General features: G+C 36.1%; 1 protein-coding gene across 6 annotated transcripts in view; it reads right to left on the reverse strand.

The window, feature by feature from the left end:
- Window positions 1-2,627: 2,627 nt before the first annotated feature.
- The window catches only part of LOC105048849 (MAP3K epsilon protein kinase 1), a 31,382-nt gene continuing 9,746 nt past the window's right edge, over window positions 2,628-24,263 (reverse strand). For 2 of the 6 annotated variants that reach the window (XM_029265670.2, XM_029265667.2), the window contains 17 exons: window positions 20,632-20,763; window positions 19,062-19,133; window positions 18,842-18,948; window positions 17,270-17,360; window positions 16,706-17,089; window positions 16,013-16,321; window positions 15,782-15,826; window positions 10,172-10,351; window positions 9,886-9,981; window positions 9,695-9,786; window positions 9,527-9,613; window positions 8,552-9,402; window positions 6,944-7,344; window positions 6,710-6,844; window positions 3,641-4,047; window positions 3,416-3,530; window positions 2,628-3,116 (listed from right to left, as the gene is read on the reverse strand). In XM_029265670.2, the coding sequence (XP_029121503.1) occupies window positions 2,940-3,116; window positions 3,416-3,530; window positions 3,641-4,047; window positions 6,710-6,844; window positions 6,944-7,344; window positions 8,552-9,402; window positions 9,527-9,613; window positions 9,695-9,786; window positions 9,886-9,981; window positions 10,172-10,351; window positions 15,782-15,826; window positions 16,013-16,321; window positions 16,706-17,089; window positions 17,270-17,360; window positions 18,842-18,948; window positions 19,062-19,133; window positions 20,632-20,763 (3,681 nt within the window). In that variant the 3' untranslated portion in view covers window positions 2,628-2,939. Of the gene's footprint in view, window positions 3,117-3,415; window positions 3,531-3,640; window positions 4,048-6,709; window positions 6,845-6,943; window positions 7,345-8,551; window positions 9,403-9,526; window positions 9,614-9,694; window positions 9,787-9,885; window positions 9,982-10,171; window positions 10,352-15,781; window positions 15,827-16,012; window positions 16,322-16,705; window positions 17,090-17,269; window positions 17,361-18,841; window positions 18,949-19,061; window positions 19,134-20,631; window positions 20,764-21,043; window positions 21,098-24,263 lie in introns of those variants that run through there. The other 4 variants (XM_073261232.1, XM_010928323.4, XM_029265669.2 and 1 more) reach the window with 4 other exon arrangements.

Genomic DNA, 24,263 nt, shown 5'->3' on the forward strand with positions numbered 1-24,263 from the left:
TCTCTTTCTCTCTTCCTTTCCCTTCTTCCCATGCTTTTGCGCATGGCCACTGACCATCAAATTCATCAGAAAAGCAACCAAAGATGACTCCCTCTTTTGGTCGAGCCCTCTTCCCCTTTCTTCAGCCATCGGCACCACCGCCCTTGGTGCCACACCTTTAGGTCATGACACCCAATCTCCTTGCCATCTTTTTCGGAGATCTTGGCCATTAACGATCGGCCAATGACTGAAAAAAATATGAAAAGGGGCAGATCTATTGTTTTCTAAATTTTTTCCATGATCTTCCATCGGTCGATCCTTACCGCTAGTTGTCCCCTGCCCCACTGCCATCGGTCGCTTGCTGTCGGACCTCCAGCTGTGCAGCCGCACCCCATCGGAGCACCAACCACCAACTTTATTCCTCCTCTGTTGGCCAAGAAAGAAAGAAGAAAAGAAAAAGAAGAGAAGAGAAAAAAAAAATTGAATGATTTTTTCTCTCTCTTCTGTCACTCCTCTCTTATGTCTCTCTTATCCTCTCTCTTTCTCTCTCTATCTAATCTCTAGACCTCAGTATGAACCTAAGATGATCTTTTCAAAGAGACTTAGAATAGCTTTGATATCTATGTAGTTTATTGGATCTTAGCTCAACCCTTGTTAGAAATTCATAGCATCTAATTATTATTAACCCCAATGGAGTCATCCTGACATGATCCTTGATGATCTTGATCACGAATTTCTCTTTGAGAAATATAAAGATTCTCTTTCTACTTTTTCTCTCTAAAAAAACGTAGGAACTCCAGTATCGAGTTTTATCTTCTTCTTCTAGGGATTCGTGTTGACTCCAACAAGATGATCCCAAATCGTTTTGATGCCCGGACAGCCTATCGAACCAACCACCCAATCTATGATCTTTTTTCCTTATAATAAAATTGATCAAATAGGAATTGATTATATTTTTAATATGATAAATAAGTTTGATAAATTCATCCAGTGAAGTTTAAAAATCTTGGATGAATAAGATAAATGAATCTTACGCTCCTTATTTATTTTCAAATTACCATATTTTTCTTGCATATGATCTGTTGTTGATGCAATCATGTTTTTTATAAAACAAGGATCAGTATATAAGGTACGAAAAAAAATTATTTTATTATAATCAATAATTTCATAATTTTCTTTTATAAAAGTAGAATGTTTATAAAGCATAAATTTAATTATTTTTCTATCTATGTGTATACATGTTTTAGAAAAAAGATATAAAATTTTCAAAGCTCCTAAATAGCTATGACAACCTTATGAAAGTGAGGTCAATCGACAAACGACTCTCTGCCAATGGGTATAAAATTGATAACAAATATGAATTATGAAACTTATTGATTACGATGACGGCCCTGTCACATATATAAAATAACCATAGCGCCCTACCACAAATATAAAGCGACCATAACACGAATATCTACGAACAATATTTTGAAACATAATATGAATATCTTATAAAAATAATTTACATTTATATTTATGAAATGTTAAGGATTTCTATATGCATGATTGATTTGATTGCAGAATATCATAATATGACCATAAGATATTATAATTTTTAAAAATATATATTTTTTTTATTATTCAAAATTTAAATAAAAAAATAAAATTATAAATATTAAATATATATTAAAAAATAATAATACATGATTGAATCAAATGAAGCAGTACATTTTTTCTACACTGCATGTGGTGAACAATAGAATTTCTCAAAGCTAAAATAAGTTGAACAATGGGCTGGATGCAGGAATCCCCGACCCTTTGCTCATTTACAAGCTTGCAGGACAAAATCTAGCCCAAGATTTCCGGTGTTTAATGATCAGCAGCATCAAAAATTAGAAATCATAAGGCAATCTTTTTCGTTTGCTGCATTCCACATCCTCTTCCAGAGCAATTGCTTGACTAAAACAGTGAATCAGTGCACATGAATTTTTGGAAAATAATATTGTTTTTAGAACTTTGGGACGAGACTAGAGACTACTGAAACGAGAAAAGGTAAAGGAGAAAATTTTAGATAATCTAATTTTCAAAAGTTCTTTCGAAAGAAAATTTATAACAATAACCTATTCTAAAAATTAAAAAACAAGCAGAAAATGTTCCAACTGAAAACTTGATTTCACGATTTTTCCCAAAGCATTACCATTCAGTATAAATCCTAGAAGTTAATTTTGTTTATGAGAGCAAGATTTACTTGTCACGTGACAAGATATTTGAAAGTAATATGCACCATTCCCGTAAACTTGTTATAAGCAAACTCCAATAGCACTTCCCACGTAAAGCCTACCCAAAAATGACATACGTGTAAGCAACTTTAGACAAAATACAATATTCGTCAGTGTCTGTATCCGTATCCAAATATTCACTAGAACAAACAGAAAACCCTCTCCACCAAGAATCATGCATCAACCATTAGTCATAATACCTTAAAACTGCTATGAGATTCCTGCACACGAGAGGAAATTAGCCGGAATACCCAACAAATTCGCAACTGTAACGTACAAAAATTTTTTCATGCAATTATCGTTGCTTAAAATACATTCTTGGTATGGTTGTTCCATGAAGTACAGCTTTCCTCGGCTGGTAATACGACATGGGTTATAAAGATCATGTCAAAAATCACAACATTCCTACACCTTGAATAAGCTCATCTTAAACATGTTTAATATCAAAACATTTAGGAAGGTTGTCCATCTTGATTCCTAGCATTTGGTGAATAAACTTCAGCAAAACTCATGGATGTTAATAGCCATTACAGTGACCAAACAAGCTAATGAAACAAAGGAGAAAGGAAAAAAATAAATGAAGAGAACATGCTCCCAGAAAACATAGATAACAAGCAAAGAAAAAAAAAAAAGAACAAAAATTATAATTACATTTTCCTTTGGGAACCAATGTACATGAGAAGATGCATTGACCTTAATTTACAGAACTGTGTTGATATGAAGCGCTTTCAACAGTGCAGTGGCCATTTGCTTGACTAAGACCTGACCTCCAGAGCGCTGTCCGTCCCTACGTTCTTCGATCAGATTTTGGAGCTTTTGAGGGAGGTCATTTTCCACTATGAGCTGTTTCGGTCGAGGATGGTGCTCATACACAGCCTGACAGAAATAAGGGTTTAAACAAAAGAATTCATTCAACTTGCTGTAGAAAGGCATACAATCGAAAAAATTCTGCATCAAAAAACAAATAAAGAGTTGGGATCCATTGACAGACAGGCTGAACCTCACTTTTCACATCCTTCCCTCTGCCATACTAGTTTCTTGCTCTCCTCACCCAACATCTCCAACAACTACCTCATCCTCTCCACCGTATACCACCCAAATTTTTGCAAGACAATGATCTGGAGCGTTTGTAATGGACATCTTCGTATTCCAATGCAACAATAGTGACAACTAACCTTTATTAGCTTTAAAAGATTAAGGCGAGCAATAGCATCTTGATGGTCGAGTCTTGCAATAAGCAATGTAGTCAGACCATTGATGGCCATAGCTGTATTAATTCGCGATGATTTCCTGCATTTTGTTTCCACATCCAACGTTAATGATTAGGAAAAGGAATATGACATTTCCTGGAGCTTTTGATTAACAAAGACATAAGAAGGAACAATGTGCAGGTTACTTACGTAATTATTTTCAAGAAAGGCTCCAAAATATGCACAAAGTATTGTTCTGGGCAATTCTGGAAAAACTTCACCAATTTCTGAATTGCTTCCTTCTTTAGCAATGCTTGTTCAACTTTTCTGTGGTCATTATCATGTGCCAAGCAGACTGCAAGAGAATCCAGTGCTGTACCTGCCCAAGCCTCATCCTCCAGCAAATTCAAGTACACATCCAATCCTCCATGAGCCCTTAGCTGCTCCCTTGAGTTGCGTGATGCATGTGCCATATCACACAGCAGAGGCAATGCATACTGCTTCAATGGTGAATCTGACATGATGAAGTTCATCAAGTGGGGAATAATTCCATTTTCAGCCGCTTGTTCCTGCCTCCTTTTGTTTATCTTACAAAGATTGAATAGGGCATTGAGGACCTGCAGATGTAAATAACAATGGAAACAGAAATTAGCTTCCTGACGAACATTGCACTAGGGCAAATCAGACTGTAGCAGCTTCAACAAAATATATGAGCAGTATCATTTAACCAATGCACATATCACTGAACCATGAAAATGAACACACAACATTTAGGGAAAAAGTATGATGGAAATATTGTTAAGTAGAAGCACTGAAACTGTAAACCTGATTATTCTCCTTTTAGTTCTCAACAATCTCAATTATCAACAAACCTAACATACACATGTTTATGTGACATGTGAATTTCTTATATTTTAAGTGACTCAACAGTTTATGAGCTAATGCATGTATATATACACAACTGTACAGTTTGCTTATTAGGTAGGCCTGAGAACTCCGCATTTAAATTCTGTACTCCTTGGCGGTTGTTACATATGAATGAACTACTAGTATGCTTATGGAGTTGGACTGCTTTTAGTGGCATTACAAAAAATTCCAGTCTTAAAATAATTACATTTTCAGCTACATATTCCTGCATATTTGTTACTACCTTGCAACATGACTTGTGTATCCTTACATCTGCAAGAAATTAAGTACGCTTTCAGCCACACGTTCCTGCATATTTGTTACTATCTTGCAAGATGACACACGTATCCCTACATCTGGAAGGGGATATTGATGAAACTGTGCACTCATGGATCAACCGTGATAGAAAATTGCTGCATACCACATGTAAAGGGGCTTCAGCCCCATTTCATAACCAAAAGAATGAAAGAAAATGGAAAAAAAAAAAAAGAAAAAGAAAAAGAAAAAAACATGCATGCAAGAGGGCAAGAGAGTGTAGATTTATTTAAGCTTTCCTTTCTTACAACAGTAGCATACAGCACTGCATGTGGCACGCGCACGCGCCAACACACACAACTGCACTGCATATACAAATGATATATTACTCAATTGGTTGCGGTCAGCCAGTAAAGGAGATCAGATGAAAATCTATAGCTGGACATGTTTAAAATGAAACTAACAGCTGATATTTGATATGCATAACCATTAGTCTATTTTATAGAGATGATCTAGTATTGGCTGTTGAAATAAGAGTAATGGTGACCGGTATCCAGAAACCATTGTTCGAATATTATTATACAATAAATGCTACCCTAATAATAAATAATCTTTTTAAGAATAATAATCAAATGTTTGACATACTGAAACAAAATACATAGATACAGTGTTAATTGATAGAAGGGGTAACCAAAATCGACCAGCCCAACCTGCTTATTGGGTACAGCAGGGCCAAAGTTTTATGAACTCAGTGTAGCTTGGGCTAAAAAAATCACAAACCCAAACCCAAGTTGGACAGAGTTTGGTTTTGAGCTAAAAACAAACCCCAAACCCTAACCCAACTAAGCTCCACCAAACCCAAAAGACCTATGTGTTTCATTTACCTATATCTTTCACCTTGTTAGGTTACAGAATTTCTGAAGTGCGCCTAAACAAGATCCAAACCAATGGAATCCTAAACAAAATGCCCAATACTTTTTCCCCTATTACCGATATACAATTTAATCTACCCTGATTAAACCGACCCAACCATCGCGCCCAACCCAACACAGCCTGAACTTACCTTAAGAAGAGGTTGGGTTGGATTGGAAATCCCAACCTGAGCCCTGAGGTCGGGCTAGGTTGGGTTAGGATTGGCCCTCAACTCAATCGGTCCTGCCCAAGTTGAACCCCTAGTTGATGAGTGCCAAATTAACTGTATTAGATGAGAGACATTAAATGATATTAGTATAATTTTACAATTAAATGAAAATAATCAGAAAAGAAAATAGGTTATTTTCAACAGAAGTATAAAAAAATTTAAGTGAGTCAGCATATTCAGGCTGCAGCCCAATCAGTGCACTTCAGTAACATTCCAAAGATAAGCCTAAAATTATATGCATGAAAATATTGAGGCTAAACATGCATGGGTAGCCAAGTACAATGCAGAGTTAATATAGGATAGAACCAAGCAGAAGTCAAAATTGATACTAATATAACATACTCCTTCCTGCATCTGTACAGATCATGTACAGCGCTGCCAAATGAGCAAGCAGTTCATGAGCCAGCCCATGTTCAGTTCGAAATTTGCTTGAATCCAGCTTGCCCGACTAGTACATCAGCCAAGTTGGAGCTAGGAATGATTGCTTGAACTCAGCTCAATAACATTCAAAATACGAATACATAAACGATTCATATATCACTATACTATTTTAATAATTATCTTTATATTAAAAGTCTTTATCATTATTTATTATAAAATAAAACGATTAAAATGTAAAGAACATATTTTAATTTAAGATAATATGTTATCAGGACAATTAGTTCAAAGTACATGTGAAAGTCTTGAGACACCCTATGCTCTGCCCAAATCTCTCAAACAAGCTGTTTGTTGAATAGCTTGAGCTCGGCTTGAAATTAAATAAGCCAGCTTGAGCTCAGCTCTAGCCTACGTAACAACCCAGGCTTGAGCTAGGTTCATTTACAGTCATAACCATGCCAAAGGTGGAAAACAAGTACAGCAACACACTGGAGAAGTAATTTAGACACAAATTATAGATGTGAAGAAACATTATGTTGGATTTTAGGTATCTTAACAAAATTTGTGAGCACATAGCAAATGAAATGTAGGATACTCACTTCATTATGTATCTGAGAGATAAGAGGCCCTTCACGGAGTTCAAGATTTGGAATCAAATGTTTGATTGCATCAGCACGCTGAAGATTTTCTAAACAATTTGGGTCAGTTGACAAATGGTTGATACACTTCAGTATCTGCATTTAGAAGAATAGATAAGACCACATGACAGAAACAGTAAATTAAACAAGAAAAAAAAATGCAATTAATACCACGTCAAACATGCCCAACCTGACCTTAAGAAGAATAGGAGGTTCTATCCTATTGAACATCTGGAAAAGACGAGTGAGCAAGCTTTGGCTACACATGTAAGATTTTACAATAGTGTCAGCTTGTGCAAACTCTAATAAAAGATCTGCCACCTTTTCAAGATACTCCTTTGCCACATCAGCACTCATTGAAGATACCATTTGTGAAAGCAACCCGGATGATGTGGTACTTCCTGGTCTTGCATTTAATACACCAGATCCAGATAGCACACCAGATGCAGTCTGAGAGGCAACTCCAGAAGTGGAAGCTCCTTCATTAGAAGCTGTTGACCCCACAGATGGGGGTAAAAATTTTCTACTTGCCGTTTTGTTTAAAAGTTTCATATTTGAGTCTGGAGTACCATTTTCTCGACCATGTCTGGACACCTCTGTAAACAATTAAAGAATTGTTTAGCAAAACAAATAAAAGAAAACAATAATACGATATTTTTTTTGAGTTGCAGGCTATATTACAGTATTTGACATAAGCTTGTATAACAGATTAATACAGCAGAATGCCACAAGAATAATGTAACTGAAATTCCTTATAAAAAGTCCAAGCAGATGATATCATGGAAGCCTAACCAGATGATTTGAATACAAAATGATGTGAAGACTGCTGCTCTAGTGGTAAAACAAAAAGATACCCTTTTCTACCTTCACGCAAAGGCCACTTATAAAATGAGAGTTCCATGACTCCACATAGAAAACCCAAAATGACTTTGTACATGGTATACAGAAATAAAATCAGCAAGCTGAACAGGCAGCAATTAACATCCAAAATCTGAAAAAAGTGCCTGGTTGAGAAACGTATCCATGTATCAAGGATCCCCCCACCCCCGGCTCTCTCTCTCTCTCTCTCTCATGCGTGCCCGCATTTTGTGTCCAAGTGTGTGCACACATTTGCCTGTTTGATTCCATTAGAAGGAAAAGCACATATGATCAGAACAAACATAAGTGCATAATTTCATCTTATGTGTGAAAAGTTCTACAATACAATTAACAATTGCAATAATCCCCAAAAGAGACTTCATAACAGGAAAAGTTTGATATACTCGGTCTGCTAAGTACCCTTCAAATGGTTATGTATAGAAGGATCAGCAATCTGCAATCCAAAAAGGCAAATACCAGCCTACCAGATCTCTAGAATCCAAGTTCCATAGAGTTTGGCATAGAGACAAAGTGAAAAGTGATAAACATTTTGTAACTATCTTTCCAGTCTAAATATAATAAAAGCATGGGAGAAGGCATGGTTCCAAGTGCCCCATGGTTCTGAAATACTCAGCTGCATGTTTATCAGAGAAATGCAAACAGTTGCCCATGATTTAAGGTATAGAAGTCCAGTATCTGTCATGCCTAATTCTCTTAGTTGATTACTCATCAACTAGAAGCTCCTAAAATTTTTACCATTACGAATAAGAACCACAATTCAAAAGATGCAGGAATTCATACCAGATAATTCATAACCGAAAACATGTTAGAATCTTACAGTCATGCTAACTGTTAAAATCTAAATCTCTCAGAAATAAAAAGCATCAACATTGTTTCATCTGTTATTACTCTTACAGTACGCTGAATCAGAAAAATAGGTAAGACCTGCAAATTCTGCCATCAGAAAATCAAGTTCACCATTTGTTTTCCTTTCAGTTGAAGCATGTAATAGTGGTAATATGCTTTCATGTCTTTCCAACCCAGAAAGGTGGCGAACATAATCGAGCTGTCCAGAGACATGTCGAGAAGGTGGTTCCTTGTCCAACAGGCTAAGAAGTGGCCTGATGTGCTCGTGTTGAGATCCTGATTGACTTCCACCACCAACATGCCCATTTGATGTGTGTTCCATATATTTTGGAGGCTTGTCGGTAGAACTTCTACTAGCAGAATTAGAGAGTCTTTGCTGCCTCTGTAGATCATTATCTGCTCGAGAAGTATCATGCTTCCACAAGCCCATATGGTCATGCTCCTTCAAATTTCTGTTCATCAGATGGCCAATATTTTCTGTTGCAAGTTCAGGGAACTTTGAAGGTGCTGAAGATTCCATTATAGCATGGCTCAAGTGGGGCTTATCTGCGTCTCCAGAAAACTGCTTAGTCTCTAATTGGATGACATCCGGTCTCTGAGAATGAGAAGCTGAAGCATGTAATGGTTCTAAAGCTGCAGCTGACAAAGGATGATCAAGCCTAATCCTAGAAGCATCAAGCTGGCTCGTGTGCAAAGTTGTATCCAACGAACCAGATCTTGGTCTAGGAGCAGAACCATTCTGTGGAAGAGATACACCTCCACCAGATGTTGAGGCCAGTCGAGTTGCCTCATTCAAGCTGTGTAGGGTATTTACAAGTCTAAGAAGTATTCCATTCTTTGCAGCTATACGACAAAAGTCATTTCTAGGTGTTGAATGCTGCAGCTTAAACACTTGCCACATGCCATCTATAGCAAGGTGAACCATTTCCCTGATGATATAAAGATTGAGTATTGAGCATATAAAAAGTTTAGCAGATGTTTAACACAAAAATATATAGGAGAAGAATATGAAACAGAAAGGAAAATGTGTTCTTTATGACCAAAAAAAATTACCACCTGTACTTGGCATAGTCAGCCTCAAGAAAGCCCACCAAAACAGGTATCCCTCGGCATGAAATGAACATCTGCAATGTCACAGTGCTGGATAGCAAACAAAATACCCTCAGTTAAAGCAATTGTCATATTACTGTATTTGCTAGGAAAGCATACAAGAATCTAAACCTGGACTGACAAAGCTGTTGGATAAAAAATGCTGCTTGCAGACGAACTTCTCGAGGACGATCAGGCACTGCAAAGTTCATTACAACTGGAATCTGCAAATCACATTTGGAATCAAGATGGCAATTCCCACTAAACAATATCAAAATAAAATGACATGGAAAAGCAGAGTATTGCAAGAACGCTGATCTCACAAGTCCAACAAGGCAAGCATTTTCTTGGAAACCAATGTTATCCTTGATTATATGATTGATAATTTGAAGCACAGAGCATATGACCTGCAGATGAAGCTTCAGAGTATAATATCTTCTTCAGAGTATAATATCTTACTCATGCTATAAAATAAGTATGAAAACCATGAATATGAAATTTATGATAGAAGAGAATGTTTTATATGTGCAGTACATCATGCATTGTTCAAAGCTATTCAAGCTAATAAATGACAAATCCATAGAAAAACATACTGAGTTAAGTACATACACGGTTTTTGGGGACTTCAAGAAGTTCCATAAGTGGGAGGAAACCATGCTGTGACATGTAAACATGTTTCTGTTCAGGACGATGAGTGAAGAACACCATAAGCTTGTGACAAGCCGACAGAATTACATCTTCAGGTGCTTCCGGTTTCAGCAGCCCAACTAATTTGCTAAATTCCACGGACTATAAATCACAAAACAGAAAAAAAAAATATCATGGTCAAAAGCAAGGATGATCTAATAAGATTTCAAAGAAAGATATGTTAGGTAGTAGAATTTGAATGCATGAGCAAAACACTAGGATATCCAATCTCATAAATCAAGATTTCTGCGGCAAAAGCAGTGTCCATCCCATTAATAGGAAAAGTGATGGAGATCAGAAAAAATATCTAACAGCAGCACAACTGCAGGTTGTTTACATGAAACTGAGGCATTGTAGAAGCATAGCTATCATATTTTCAGATGAACACCATCAGATATCCAGTAAAATCAGCAACTGGAAGTAGGTAAAATTAGTCTTTCTTTATAAAATTAACTGTATTTTGGATAAGGCTTCTCTATTACTTAATCATATATTATCTATTTTGATATATAAAATGGGTTCCCATGACCTTAAAGTCATCGATAATCTTTTAAAAAGGTTGAATTTTGGCCCAACTCGCTTGAATTAGCAAATCATGCCAAGATACTTACCATATATCTTTTAAGAACCTAACAATTTTAAATCCAAAACACCACATCATGGAAAGGAGAGCTAATTGTATGGGTGCAAATGTATATGTTTAAATGAGGTTTTGCTGCTTCCATTAATTGACAAACTCTTAATGTATGTAAAGATGTGGCAACTGAATAAGTGACATGCATATCAGATGGTTCTTTATAATTTATATTACTATGGAAGAGAGCATTAGTCATGTAAAATAGCTTGGTTAGTTAAAATGAGAGGGTAATAACAAGATTGAGCACTAATATATATGTAGGCTAGTACATACAAAAAAGAGTGGACCAGAACTCAAGATCGCAGGGAGAAAAAAGTCAAGAAACCAATAGGTATAAGGAGAAATATACAAAGAACTAATCCAAAAAATAAATAAATAAACATATCAAATTGATGGGAAGTACCGAATTAAATTCTGAATACTAACTCATAAATTGATTTCACCCTTCCTACTCACACATGATGCAAAATATTAAAGTGGGTGACTAAGCAGCCAAGACAACCATTTTTTCAAATCGTTCTCAGCCCAACACCCTCTGCCTCCCCCAGCCTTGGGGTTAGTAAAGGAAAACTTTCAAGGCAAATCACCTTCGCAAATACATGTGTAATTAAGAAGTGAAGGTATCTTTATTTTAGCACTGACATGCATTTAGCTCTAATAGAACATAAAATGCAAACATTACAAGCTATTAAGTATTAAGCATCATCAACTTCACAAATTTCACAAGTTTTCAAGTGTAAAGAAGGGAATTCTTATAAAATGTTAGGTTCTTATGAATATATTATAGTTGTTTACTTAGGCTTCCAATACATACAACACATAGTGGTAACATCTACAATTTGAATTTTGAAACTATGAACTACTTCATTAATTTATCGAATTTCATTCACCCCTGGTCACCACAAAGGCTAAACATGTCAATAATTGGTTGTCATCAAAAGGTAGTGAGGAAAATATCTTTGAGTTAATGAGAATGAGAAAAAGGATAATCTAAGATGTAGTCATTTCAGGTGCAATAACATCATGGATATAGAAGGTTGGAGAAAATTCTCAAAACTACTAAATAACTAGCTTGGTTAATTAACTCTTGAAAAAGAGGAATGCAACAAATGATTAAAGATGCCCAGTCCTCAATTAAATGCTATGCAACATAGACTTGGGTATAAGCATCAAATGCAGTAAGGAGTCTACATGTTGGATGATTCTAATTTAACAAACTTCTTCTTGCAAACCCATAACCAAGTATGACATTGATATCCATTGCTTAGCATAGGCACTTTAAGAAAAATAGAACATCCAAGAAACATAGATTATAAGAATAAAGTACTGAATAAAGTTACACCATTTATGTCAGGAAATAAAAAAAATGCACAACATAAAGGTAGGGTAAAGGGTAGTTGAATAAGGAAAGAAAAAAACAATATTCAAGAATGGATATGACTCTACAAATCCAAGCTCAATATTAAAAGCTATTTTCTTTCCTTGGCCAAAATAAATGAAAGATTTAAGAATAAAAAATGTAAACATAGTCTTTAGTGCCTTGGTGAAAACATATATTAGAGCATCACATGAGATAATTCTATGAGCACTTAAGAAGAATCAAAGGTACAATGAAACTGTTGAAGACAATGTATGCAGAGCTGCTACAAGTATGTAAATTTAGTGGCAAAACAAAGGAATTTCCAACCACTAACAGTTAAAACAACTATACAGGCTATGTCTGAATGTTTTGTGCAATGCCCGAACTCTACAATATTCTATTTATGACTACTTGTATAATTCAGCAAAATTCATTCTACGCTATGACCATGAATGTGCCCTTGATTCAGTCAAGCAATGTTATTTGTGTGGCATTACCTTAAGATTAATTAATTGATATTAAGGACTATAAGGAAATTCTTGATGAAATTCTAAGTACAATTAAGGAAAGTGCAAGGATTATATTTCAAATACTAAACAGTAGGACACTTCATGCTTTTCTAGGCTTCTACCTTGTGCATGTTACCTGAATCACAACCTCCAGCTTACTGCCACCTCATGTTTAGTAGACATCAAGCTTATTATTAGACAACCATCACATGCTTGGGCCACCTCATGTTGAAGTGGCTACCTCATATTTGAAACCCACCTCATGTTTAGGTAGGGATGGACACCTCATGCTTAACCTACCAACTCATATTTGACACCTCATGACTGATCTAACACCTCATGCATGTCCTTATTAAAATAGCCACATCATGCTAACATATCAGCCACCTAGCTGAACCTTAGTGTGAACCTAGCTACTACTATGTTATAGTTGGAGACCTTATCCTTCAAGACTTCTATAAATAGGAGGGTGCTACCTATAGAAAGCAGCTAATGAAGAAAGAAAATATAGTAAAGAACAGCAGCAAACTAAGGGAAAAAGGAGAGTTGCAGTGTGAAGCTATGGAACATATTTTATAGGGTATATGTCCGAACATAGTTGACAATTCATATTTTAGCAAATATGTGATGGATCTAATATAGATTCAGAATTTTGTTTTCTACTGTTCAATAACTATGAAATGTCTAAATTTCTTGTTTCTCACTAAAGTTAAGGCAGGTTATCGACTCTAATATCAGCAATGATTACATGGATATTTTTATATGGTATATAATCTAGTCATATGTAAATGATCAATTTCTATGATTTTCTGATCTTTTTCACGAATGTTCTGTGGCAAGTGAATATTGAAAAATCTGTGTTTGACTATTTCAGATTTATTTTATCAGCATTAAGCCATCATGATCTGAATTTATGTCAATGTATAAAAGAGATTTCTTTGGACTCTGGTCATGCAAAATGTTCTTTAATCATTATAGTGCCTAAAAGTGAAAGGTTTCATTTCGCTGTGAATTCAAATGAAAATTTCAGACAAGCCACATTGTGATAATTGACCCTGGCCAACAAGTTGTTGACCTTCATGTTCTCTGTAGAAACACGATATAGTGCACCATGACCAGAAGGTATAATAGTTGGCATCAACAAATCCTTGACGAGCACCTATAATAGTGGGTCTCAATGAACGCTTAGCTAATAGGCCTATTGATCAATGAACCCTTGACCAGCAGGTAATAGTAGTTGATTTTCAGTGAACCCTTGACCAGCATGTCATAGTGGTTGATTTTCAGTAAACCCCTAGCCAGCAGGTATCATAATTGGTTTCAGTGAACCCCTTGACCAGTGAGTACAATGGTAGGTTACAGACCAGTTGGTATTGAAATGATCATAAATAAGTGTTAGGAAGTTTTCCATATATTCAAGTGTTTTCTAACGTATCCCAGTGTATTCAAGTGTTTCTAAGTGTATTCCAATGTCTCCCCAAACAAGTGTTTTCAACAGTTATGCACAAAAAGGCATATATCTTGATGATATTAATTCTTTCAAAAGCATTAATATCATAGTGTTTCAGAACAAAAAAATATTGATAAATGTACCTTTCTTTGAAGAGGATAAATGTACCTATTTGTTCTCCTATAAGATATTGTTTATTAATCATTAAGTTTTAATATATGAGTTTTCATTGTTTTATTTTTCCTCATACTATGTTGGTTGTTCACTATGTTTGGATACTTACTAAGTTGTGTAGCTCTCCATTGAATGATGTAATTTAGAGTGAAGCACAAATAAGCATGAGGCTATTAATAAGTTTGAAGTGCTTTTGTTATACATAGTAAAGCTACTACCACAAAAGAAAGAGCTAGATCCTTTTTTGTGTATCTAAAGAACAGACCTGCAAAATGACTACATCAGTAAATTAAGGAGAGAATTATGTAATCTACCTATATTTATGGATGCAATATTTACCTTTAAACTGAATTGTTTTGTGCATTATTAAAAAAAATGCAATGAAATAAATCTTGGTTTGGTTCCAAAACTTGCTATAAGCTTAACTTGGACAACATTTTAGTTTGCTTTATTCAATCAACGGCCACTTATCTTATAATTACATGACTTGAAATTTGATTCAGGAATGGCAATGCTTCCAATGCAATCGTAGTCACCATGGGGACTTGGCAGGGCCAGATTGCAAGGCATGACATTTTGTGCTTGTAAATGATGAATTTATTTTTTGGCAGTATATGACAAATTTATTGCTGATATTGAACAGGTATTAATGCTTTAAGTCATTTGCAAAATTCCAAAAGACAAGAAATCAAACAAAAGGGGACGTACATGGAGATGAGAGGAGATTAATAATTCTGGCAATCAGAAAAAAGAGGATGTCGATGGAGATGAGAGATTAATCGAGATGTGGATGAAGATAAGATGAGATTAATCTAATGAAAAAAAATCCTAATAGGCAAGAAAGTAAGAAAAAGAGACGTACGAGGGGTATTGAGAGAGTAACATATAATTTTTCTAAAAAAAAATAATAACTCCCGCAAATGCGATATTTAGCTTGCAGTGCTGCGTCCACGGAAAGTGGGAGGAGGTCAGCTTTACATAGTCCATGTTTTGAGGGATCTTAAACGCGATCCAGAATTACTTTTGGGTTATAGCCAAACACTCAAAATTCTGCTTTTGGATCTGAAATCACTTTTGACGGTTACAAATGCATCCCCAAACATGCACTAAGTGTCCTCTAGAACAACAATTTTGAAAAATTAGAGAATGTATTTGGTTGTCTTTAGAGCAAAAAAGATTATCTTCAACTATTTAGTCCACAAATTTCATGATATGACCATTAAAACACAGACATTTACACACACACACAAAAAAAAAAAAAAAAAAAAATCATTGAATAGCAAATACATTCAGAAATTCAGTCATTTATATTATTGGATTCAGATACGATAATCATCTGAAACATAGTTATGACATCACGCATCAACTGAAGGAATTTCAATTTTAATAGAAAAATGAGCACCTGTAGAGGAAATAAGTTGTCTGCAGGCAAGTTATCATCAAAGACCTGTCAAAAGAATTAAACCACAGAGACATAGCAATGTCAGACATTAACAAATGAAGGTTACTAGTCAAAATTTTGAAAACTGTATCTTCTTAACAAAAATCACAGACATATGTACGTGTGCACAGTGCAAATTAAAATAAAAGAGCTTCTGAAGAAAAAAATGTGCTTAGAACTGAAAAGACATACTGAACCATCGATATCGATCACATCTTTCCCCAGACCCATGACAAATTCTAGAAGCTTTCCACCATTTCTCTGTCCTGTTTCATTTTCCATCTGTTTCTGAGCCATCCTAGCTTTGAGCTCTCTTGCTAAATCATTTTTCCCACCATCATACGTGACTGTGTTTCCTTGGGCAGCAGCAGATGTTGAAGCTTCAGCACCTTGATCTCTCTGTCTATCCAATGGTTGAAATAAATCATCCAAGGAAGCATCTCCTGGTGTGTCACTAAACCTACTCAGCTCATTACTTCCACGAACTGTTGGCTTTGCAACCTTCAGATAGGTCACCATAGTTAGTTATAAGAAATTTAAAGGAAAATGATATTCATCTCAGAAACATACATATTATTGATGACCATTTGAATAAGATTCTGTTGTGTCTTAATGCATAGCACATGGAAGAAAGCAGCACAAGATATTTAAGATAATAAATCATAAACATATAAACATGGAATTGGTTACTCGCAACTTGCTTAAAGTAAACTTTTTTAATGATATGACCTATGAATGAGCATGTCAATTTGGGACATAACTAATCTATGATAGATGCAACAGCTAACATGACCGCAATAAATGCAATGGAGCGCAAGAAAGAAGTTCATCAGCTCTGGTTATCAGGATGAGATATAATGAGAAAAATATTGATGAAAATTTCACCTTTTGAGAACCAGCTTTTTGTATTCCTGGTCCAAAGGAAAACAAATTACTTTCATCAAGACTTGAGCCTCCATCTTCACGTTCTACATCTCTATCATTTTCTCTTCTCAACTCTGGAATGTCTTGAACCCCATTTGTAACCATAATATTACGTGATAGCTCAGCCGAATTGCTGGGAGCAGCTGCTCTGGTAGAAGAAGACCCAAATGATGGCTTTTCATGGAAAACTAGAGTAGGATCTTTAGCAGAAAGCATATCATCAACTATATTGTCTGCATTGTCTGAACAGGTATTCTGAGCAAGGTTACACTTTAAACTGAGATCTTCAACAGTCCCATTCCTTTCAATAGAATCAGTAGTCAAGAGCTCTTTTTCAGATTCTTCCTGAAGCATGACAGCACAACGAGGCATCATTTTGTTATAACCTGAACAATAGCTGCTTGAGAATATAAAATCCAAACCATGAAAGCATGATTAAAATTCATTTAAATGTCCATGATGTTTGATCCCTCAGTCATAATGATGCATTAAGATAAAAATGTTAATCATCATAAAAAGACATACCATCTTTGTCTTCTCTACTGGACTTTCACTGCCAGTTTGGTTATCCCCACTTGAGTTGTCATCAGCCATGGTGACATCTTCATCAATGTTCCTGAAATGGCACTAGTCAGTGGACAGCCTGGAACTGGGAAGTTGGTTTTCAATGAATGTGGAGCTAAACCTAACCACACTGTGTTGCAAAGGGAGGATGCAACTCAAATATGTCATATGGAAGCAAAGGTTCCTTTAGTGAGGAGCAAATCCAGAAATAAACAACTTCAAATGTTTATGATATATCACTGTTGGATTGCATAAGTATACACACAAAATGAAGAAAAAATGTTGCAGGCTGCAGTAGTATAATATAATATAATAGAGAACTGTGGTTTCCAAATAGAGTTTCACATCTGATATGAAACCTAAATATGTGCCACAGCCTCATTCCATACATGTGTTAGCACTAAGTATACATTTAAGCTGATAATGGGCCCACAGAGCATGAGGTCTATGGGGCTGAGAGACTTAATCAGGTCAGCATTGAACATAATTGATCTTTTTGGGCCAATCCTGGCTTCAATCTTTCATAATATTACGAACCATAATTACAGACACATAAAAACATACATAGACATGTATGTGTTGAGGCCTGCCATAACACCATGACCCCACACCCTTCCCTCCCAACAGCCACCCATACATGAATGCTTACCCAGCCCATCTTGCCTCATGGCCCCCATCCACAATCAAGCGTTTCTTCATCAGGTGGGCTGACTAGACTCAACCTATGAGTAGAGGATTCGAGCCGGGATCCAGCCAGACCTAAAATTTTCACAGAAATCCTATGCCTGGAGATGGTTCAAAATTGTCAATCTAGAGTACTGTTTAAAGGTTCAGGCTGCGTTTGCTCCAAGTGGCTTGACCTAAGGCCAACATATTATCAGTCATCATACCTAAAATTTGCACAGAAATCCAATGCCAGGAGCTGGTTCTAAATCATCAACCTAGAATAGTGTTAAAGGTTCACGCTGCCTTTGCTCTGAGTGGCTTGACCTAAGCCCAACATATTATCAGTCATAATACCTGTCCTCTGTCACAAACTGAGTACATTTACCGATTCTATCCAAGCTTTTGGACCTCACACCCAGATTTTAGAACATTACTGTTCAAACCAATGTTCGCCTTCTCAATACCAAACCCCATACCAGTACCATCCTATTATAATGTCAGTACACAATTTTATATGGTACAAGATATCGTACCGATTCAATACTGCTACAATATGGTACACCCTTTGAGGTGGTACATGACGGTATGGCAAACCATAGTTCAAACTATAATGGAAAAAAGAAGTCTTGCACATGAATAAAATTATCTTACTATAAAAATGATAATAAATGGCTTTTGGATAAGGAATCCCTTGCATTAGCTATATTGAATTGATTCTCCCAAGAAAGCTTAATGTTTGAGCCAAGAAAGATGAAACCAAATGATCGCATTAAGCAGCCAACAATGTCTATAAATTATACGTGGGGTGGGGGAATGTACTTATTTTCCTGGGCAAATTACACTGCATCAACAATCACCATTACTCACCTAATTGATCCACCTGTTTGTCGCAGAGAGGATGGCAAAGCACGTCTTGAGTTTTGAATCCATGGGTGCTGCAACAATGTCTTTGCATCCGGTCTTTGCATTGCATCCTAAATTGATTAAAGTTAGCATTGAGACTAAATGGATGACAAATAGTGGGCTGGGTGGGTGAGATTTGCTCTTAATTATAAACAACTGAAGTGATAACAATTTACTGCATTACCTTTTTAAAACATTGACGAAGAAAGTCAGTAATGTCAGGTGACAGGCCTTCAGGTATTGGAGGATGCACATCCTGAAAATCAATAAATTTTAAATTTGTCATACGTCCAAGAAATACTTTTTTAAGGAAAATGTCAAAGAAACATTTAAAAGTAGCCAAAAAGAGTTATTCAAATCAGAAAGTCCACTAATATCACCAAGCACTTCCACAAAAATAAAATAAAATAAAATAAAATAAAACAAAAACAAAAGTACTAAGAGATGTTTTGTGAATTTCATAGAAAACAGGAGAAATTGGAAAAGAAATATGGGTGCTAGGCTGCAAAAGGATTATAATGACTTGGATCTAAACAGCAAAACCGTTTGACCTAGAACAAAATGCATGCATGACATGAAAAAGAGCTAATCTAGAACGGGCTACATTAGAAATTATATAAAAATTATATAACAATTTAAACAGATGACCAAATAATGGGAGCAGCCCAAAAGAAACCTTGTAACAATCTTCTTCAACTACTGAATATTTATTGAAATGTTCTCAAATTTGACACATCTTTTCTTTGAATAATTGAACTTGCAAAATCTAATGTTTATTTGCAAAGTTTTTGCAACTTCTATAAATGAATCATGGCTACTAATCTCCAAGTTTGACCATACCCTCAACTGCACTCTGTCATACTCTTTCCAAGTCTAGAAGAACCTTGAAAGGTTGTTGCTTAACTCCATTAGCTTAAATGACTTCACCAATAAGCTAGCTTCCCCACCTGCCAATTTGCTTTCTGGATAGCATATGAATCCAGACTACTGCTTTAAGTTGCCTTGGCCAGGACTCTACTCCACGATCCAAGACCTTGTCATCCTATAGAATCTTATCAGTTCTGTGAACTAAACTTCAGTCCTCATATTCACATTTTATTATCTTACCTGCCTATAAAGAAGTGTTTGACCCAATTACTTGACATAAATGTAGGTTGTAGCTGCTGACTTTTGCATCTGAATCAGCACCTGGTTTGACAGCTAAATGTCAACAAGGAAATCAGACTCTTTTGGCACACATCTTTGGACCAACAGATGAAGGTGTCCAGGGCATCACAGTTTACAAAGAAAATTTCTAGCTCCCACATGACATACTTGTCATATGCATACTTCCCTTAAGCATACTGACATCATATGCATACTTCAGCCCTTAAGCATACTGACATCTTAATACCTCCTTCATTCAGCATTACCTGGCATACACTCCAACAAAAATTATAGGATAATCATCATCAAAAGAAGGAACAGTAGCCCTCCAGCCTATAAGACAGCATCTTTAACATCATGGCCATGCCCTCAAACTCACTAGCAGCAGCCTGACCTCACATAGTGATAATACGAAATGCCTTTGGTAAAATTTTTTGAAAATATTTTCTTCCATGATCATTGCAAATTATCCAATAAGCACAAACAACGATGTAAGACAAAAAGAAAACTAAAATTAATAATGCAATGATAGAAGCATGTGTCCATATGCACACACACGCATCCACCAACACCAGACGCACAATAAAGAAAAAGTATTTAGAGAAAACCTGAACAATTCGAAAAAGTGCAGGCATAGGTTGAAGATCATAATATGGAGGAACACATGTGAGTAACTCAATGACAGTGCAGCCAACACTCCAGATGTCTGATGCAGCACAAACCCCAGACATTTCAATAACCTGTAAAAAATTGATGATTATAGAGCAATACAGCAAACAAATAGAAACCAACTAGTGAGTTGCAGATACCACATAGAGATGGAACTCAGAAGATTTATGTTAGCTAAAATTTAACATAAAATTAAGAAACACAAGAAGGATGTTTAGTAAAACTATTAGTTTTGCTCTTTCTGAGTATAATGTAATAAATACTAAAGTAGCACTCATGAGGAAGGTTATGTAACACATAAATACATACACTAATTATAGATGAACGCAACTTATACATTAAAACTTATACCTAACATACATGCACACGTGTGCACATCAAAGTTGAAGTTTGCAATCTCTTTTCCTGGGTAGAAAATGTGAGAGCAAAAACAACAGTCTGGTTAAGCGTAAAGTACATATTACGTGGAAATAAAATTGAGATGTCTAAATATAAACATGCAAAAAGCTATAGGCCCACAAGATGGTTGCAAAAGGAGAAGTTACTAGAGTGGGCTTCATAACGGAACCTCCTAATTTAGATGTCACATGCACCTCAGAGAACACTCACACTTCCACTCGTTGCTTACTTGTGCCTTTGGGACAGGCATAGTTCCCTATATCAGAAGTTATTATCTCACCCTTTCATCTAGACTTTGCATGTCTATGAAAATCTTGGAGAGCCATGCTTAATTGCGTTAGCTTATAACACCATGATTAGTATGTTTGATATACCTACATGCCGACTAGCCATGTAGAATTCATGGAAGGCCCTTTCTTTAGTCAATTTGTCATTGCCAAGTATTTCATAACAATTATAGAAGAGGCTGACAACCAGTGATAAGATGTGCTCGATTCATCAACAGAGCCTTCTCAACTTTATTGCAATAAATCCAATACCATTTTTGGCAGAAGCAGGCTGGTTGATAATGATAATTACGATACTCACCATAAGCTTTGTTGCTATGGTTAGCCTGAGAGTGTGTTGCTTGGCCATCCTCAGCCAAACCCTCATTGCACCTAAGCATTAATTTTAAGCATAGCATGTTGGGCAAGGCCTAAAGTTTTGGGCCTGGTCAGATTGTGGCTTGGGCATAACAAAAATTACATTGCCATCGCATAGCCTAGCCCAGAGAAAGTAATGCATTAGCTTATTATTATATTATAATGCATTAGCTTATTATTATATTATGAAAAATATACATCATAAATATATGTTTTAAAAAATATATAAAATAAAATAAACACATACCACCAAAGCCCTACAAGTCCCCACCCTATTTGCTCGACAACCCCTCTTGTTTGACATTTGGCCACCCATCCAAGACCTCCATTTCGACTTTTGCTCTCTAGGTCTTAGCAGCAAGAAACTTGTAGCTAGGGTGTTGCACGCACTTTGAACCCTCAGGAATCTCATACTAACATGTACTTCCCGAGCATTTTCTTATTCTAAATTTCGTGAGAAATCCGGCCCTCTGGCCTGCTCTTGAATCCACTCCTGCTTCGGGTAACTAAGATATAGATATATTCCTATCTTCCCCATTTTTTACATCTCCTAACCTCTCCTACTGCATCAGATGCCTCCACCACCCTCTTAATCATCTCCTCACTCCTCTTCCCTGTCTCCTAATATAACCTCCCTACCCCCCTCGCGCCAGTACTCTGTGACTCCTTGCACTGCTACCCTTGTCCTCCTCTTAGCTGCTGGATTTGGGAGCACAGAAACGGATATCTTAGAAGCATTTGAAGGAGGCATCTAAGTAGTGAGTGCTGGGTTCAAAATTCTAAGATGATTCTAAAGTGGGTGTGGTACCATGGGTAAAAGATTCCTACTACTAAGGTCCTTATATCTTTACCCCTCAAAGGTCATGTCATGTCCGAGCTTTGGAAAAAAGATTATAAGTTTATAACTAAATTGAATTTCATATATGAGTCTTGAGTAGGCCTAGACAAGGCCAATATATAGGGCTTGATGCCGAGTTATGTCCTTGCCCAACTTAGCTGGGCCTATGTCTCACAGTGAGTTATCAGCATGCCATTTTGTTTAAAATGGTCCTACATGCTCGATTATATTCTAAACCCTAAGTATCTAACTCCACCCAAATTTCCTTTGATTCTAACAACCATATTACCATGGCTAAATGTTGACTAGACAATAATATGATGCCTTTCATTACCAATCATGAATGCTTGAATCCCCTTCTTAGTCTGTTTTAGTCCAAACCAAGTGCAATGCTCAAAGGGCAAGGCAAAACCCTAGCTATGAGATGTAAAAACCCAAAGGTCCCAATGGAAGCCAACTACATGAACACTAGGATTTTAGTCACCTTCAATAGTTGTTGGTGGGATCTAACCAACAAGGTATGGCTGCACATAAAATAAAAGATATCCAAGTTGAACTGATGTCAGAAATAGAGGGCTTAAACATGGAATGTTTAAGTCATCAATAAGAATGACTTTGATGAACTACATAAGTAATTACTTAACATTGTAGTAAAGTTATAATCCACTAGAACGGGCAATTACCTAAAATATGTCATTACAATAGTCTATCTTCCTCTCACGCAAGATGTTAATATATATACAACATATACATTGTTTTCCAGCAATAAAATATTTCAGCTCTTTAATCAAAAGACCAAGTTGCCCATTCTGTTGGGGCTTCAATTGGAAACCATCTTCCTCTATTTCACATTCCCCACTAAATTTCACCAAGGTAGTTGGATACAATAGAATATATAATTACCAATTCAAAACTTTCCTTGACCTTTATTATTTTTCACTAATTGAAATGACAGATTAGATTCAGGATATATAGACCTAATATAGCACATTTGATGTATCCACCACCAAGTCCAATGATCCAAGACACGATGGATATCAGTCCACCCAACTAGTATCATACTGTTCCAAAGAGGAACTGGGTTCTTAGATGACCTCAGGACACCCATTCTCTCCTAGGTTGGCTCATCCCGACTGGTCCAAGTGAATATGATCAAAACTAACTGAGACCGACTTAGCTGGTACCAACTAGGACAAGCATATGTCCAATAAAAGAGAGCAATGTGCCTTTTTTTTGTTTTTGTGATCTAACTCGCACATGGGAGAGGTTAACAGAGTGAGAGTAAGAAAGAGAGAAAAAAACAAGAGGAAGACATGAGAGGAAGTCTTCATATCCAGCCTACTCTCACTCAAGTCCAACCTTTCCTACACCAAAATTGTCGTGCAACTTTGATAAGCACGTCCAACCCTTTTTTCTTTTTCCCTTTGCCCTTCGTCTAGCCAAAAATAAAGAAAATAAGGCAAAACCATGCCAACCTTTTTCTGTTTCACAAGGAATTGGAACATGTTATAGGGAAGGCATCAACCTAGAACACCTTGTTTTAGCTTTTAATGTGGATTTTATTTTCTATAAAATTGAATGATTTGCAGAAGCAATGACTATTAAAAAATAATAAAATAATAAATGCAGGACTTCAAATTGTTGTTTTCTTGATTATAATATAATTGATAAAGTGGTGCTTTGATTAAAT

Source organism: Elaeis guineensis, chromosome 7, assembly GCF_000442705.2.
Source record: "Elaeis guineensis isolate ETL-2024a chromosome 7, EG11, whole genome shotgun sequence".
In the NCBI taxonomy this organism is placed as follows: Eukaryota; Viridiplantae; Streptophyta; class Magnoliopsida; order Arecales; family Arecaceae; genus Elaeis; species Elaeis guineensis.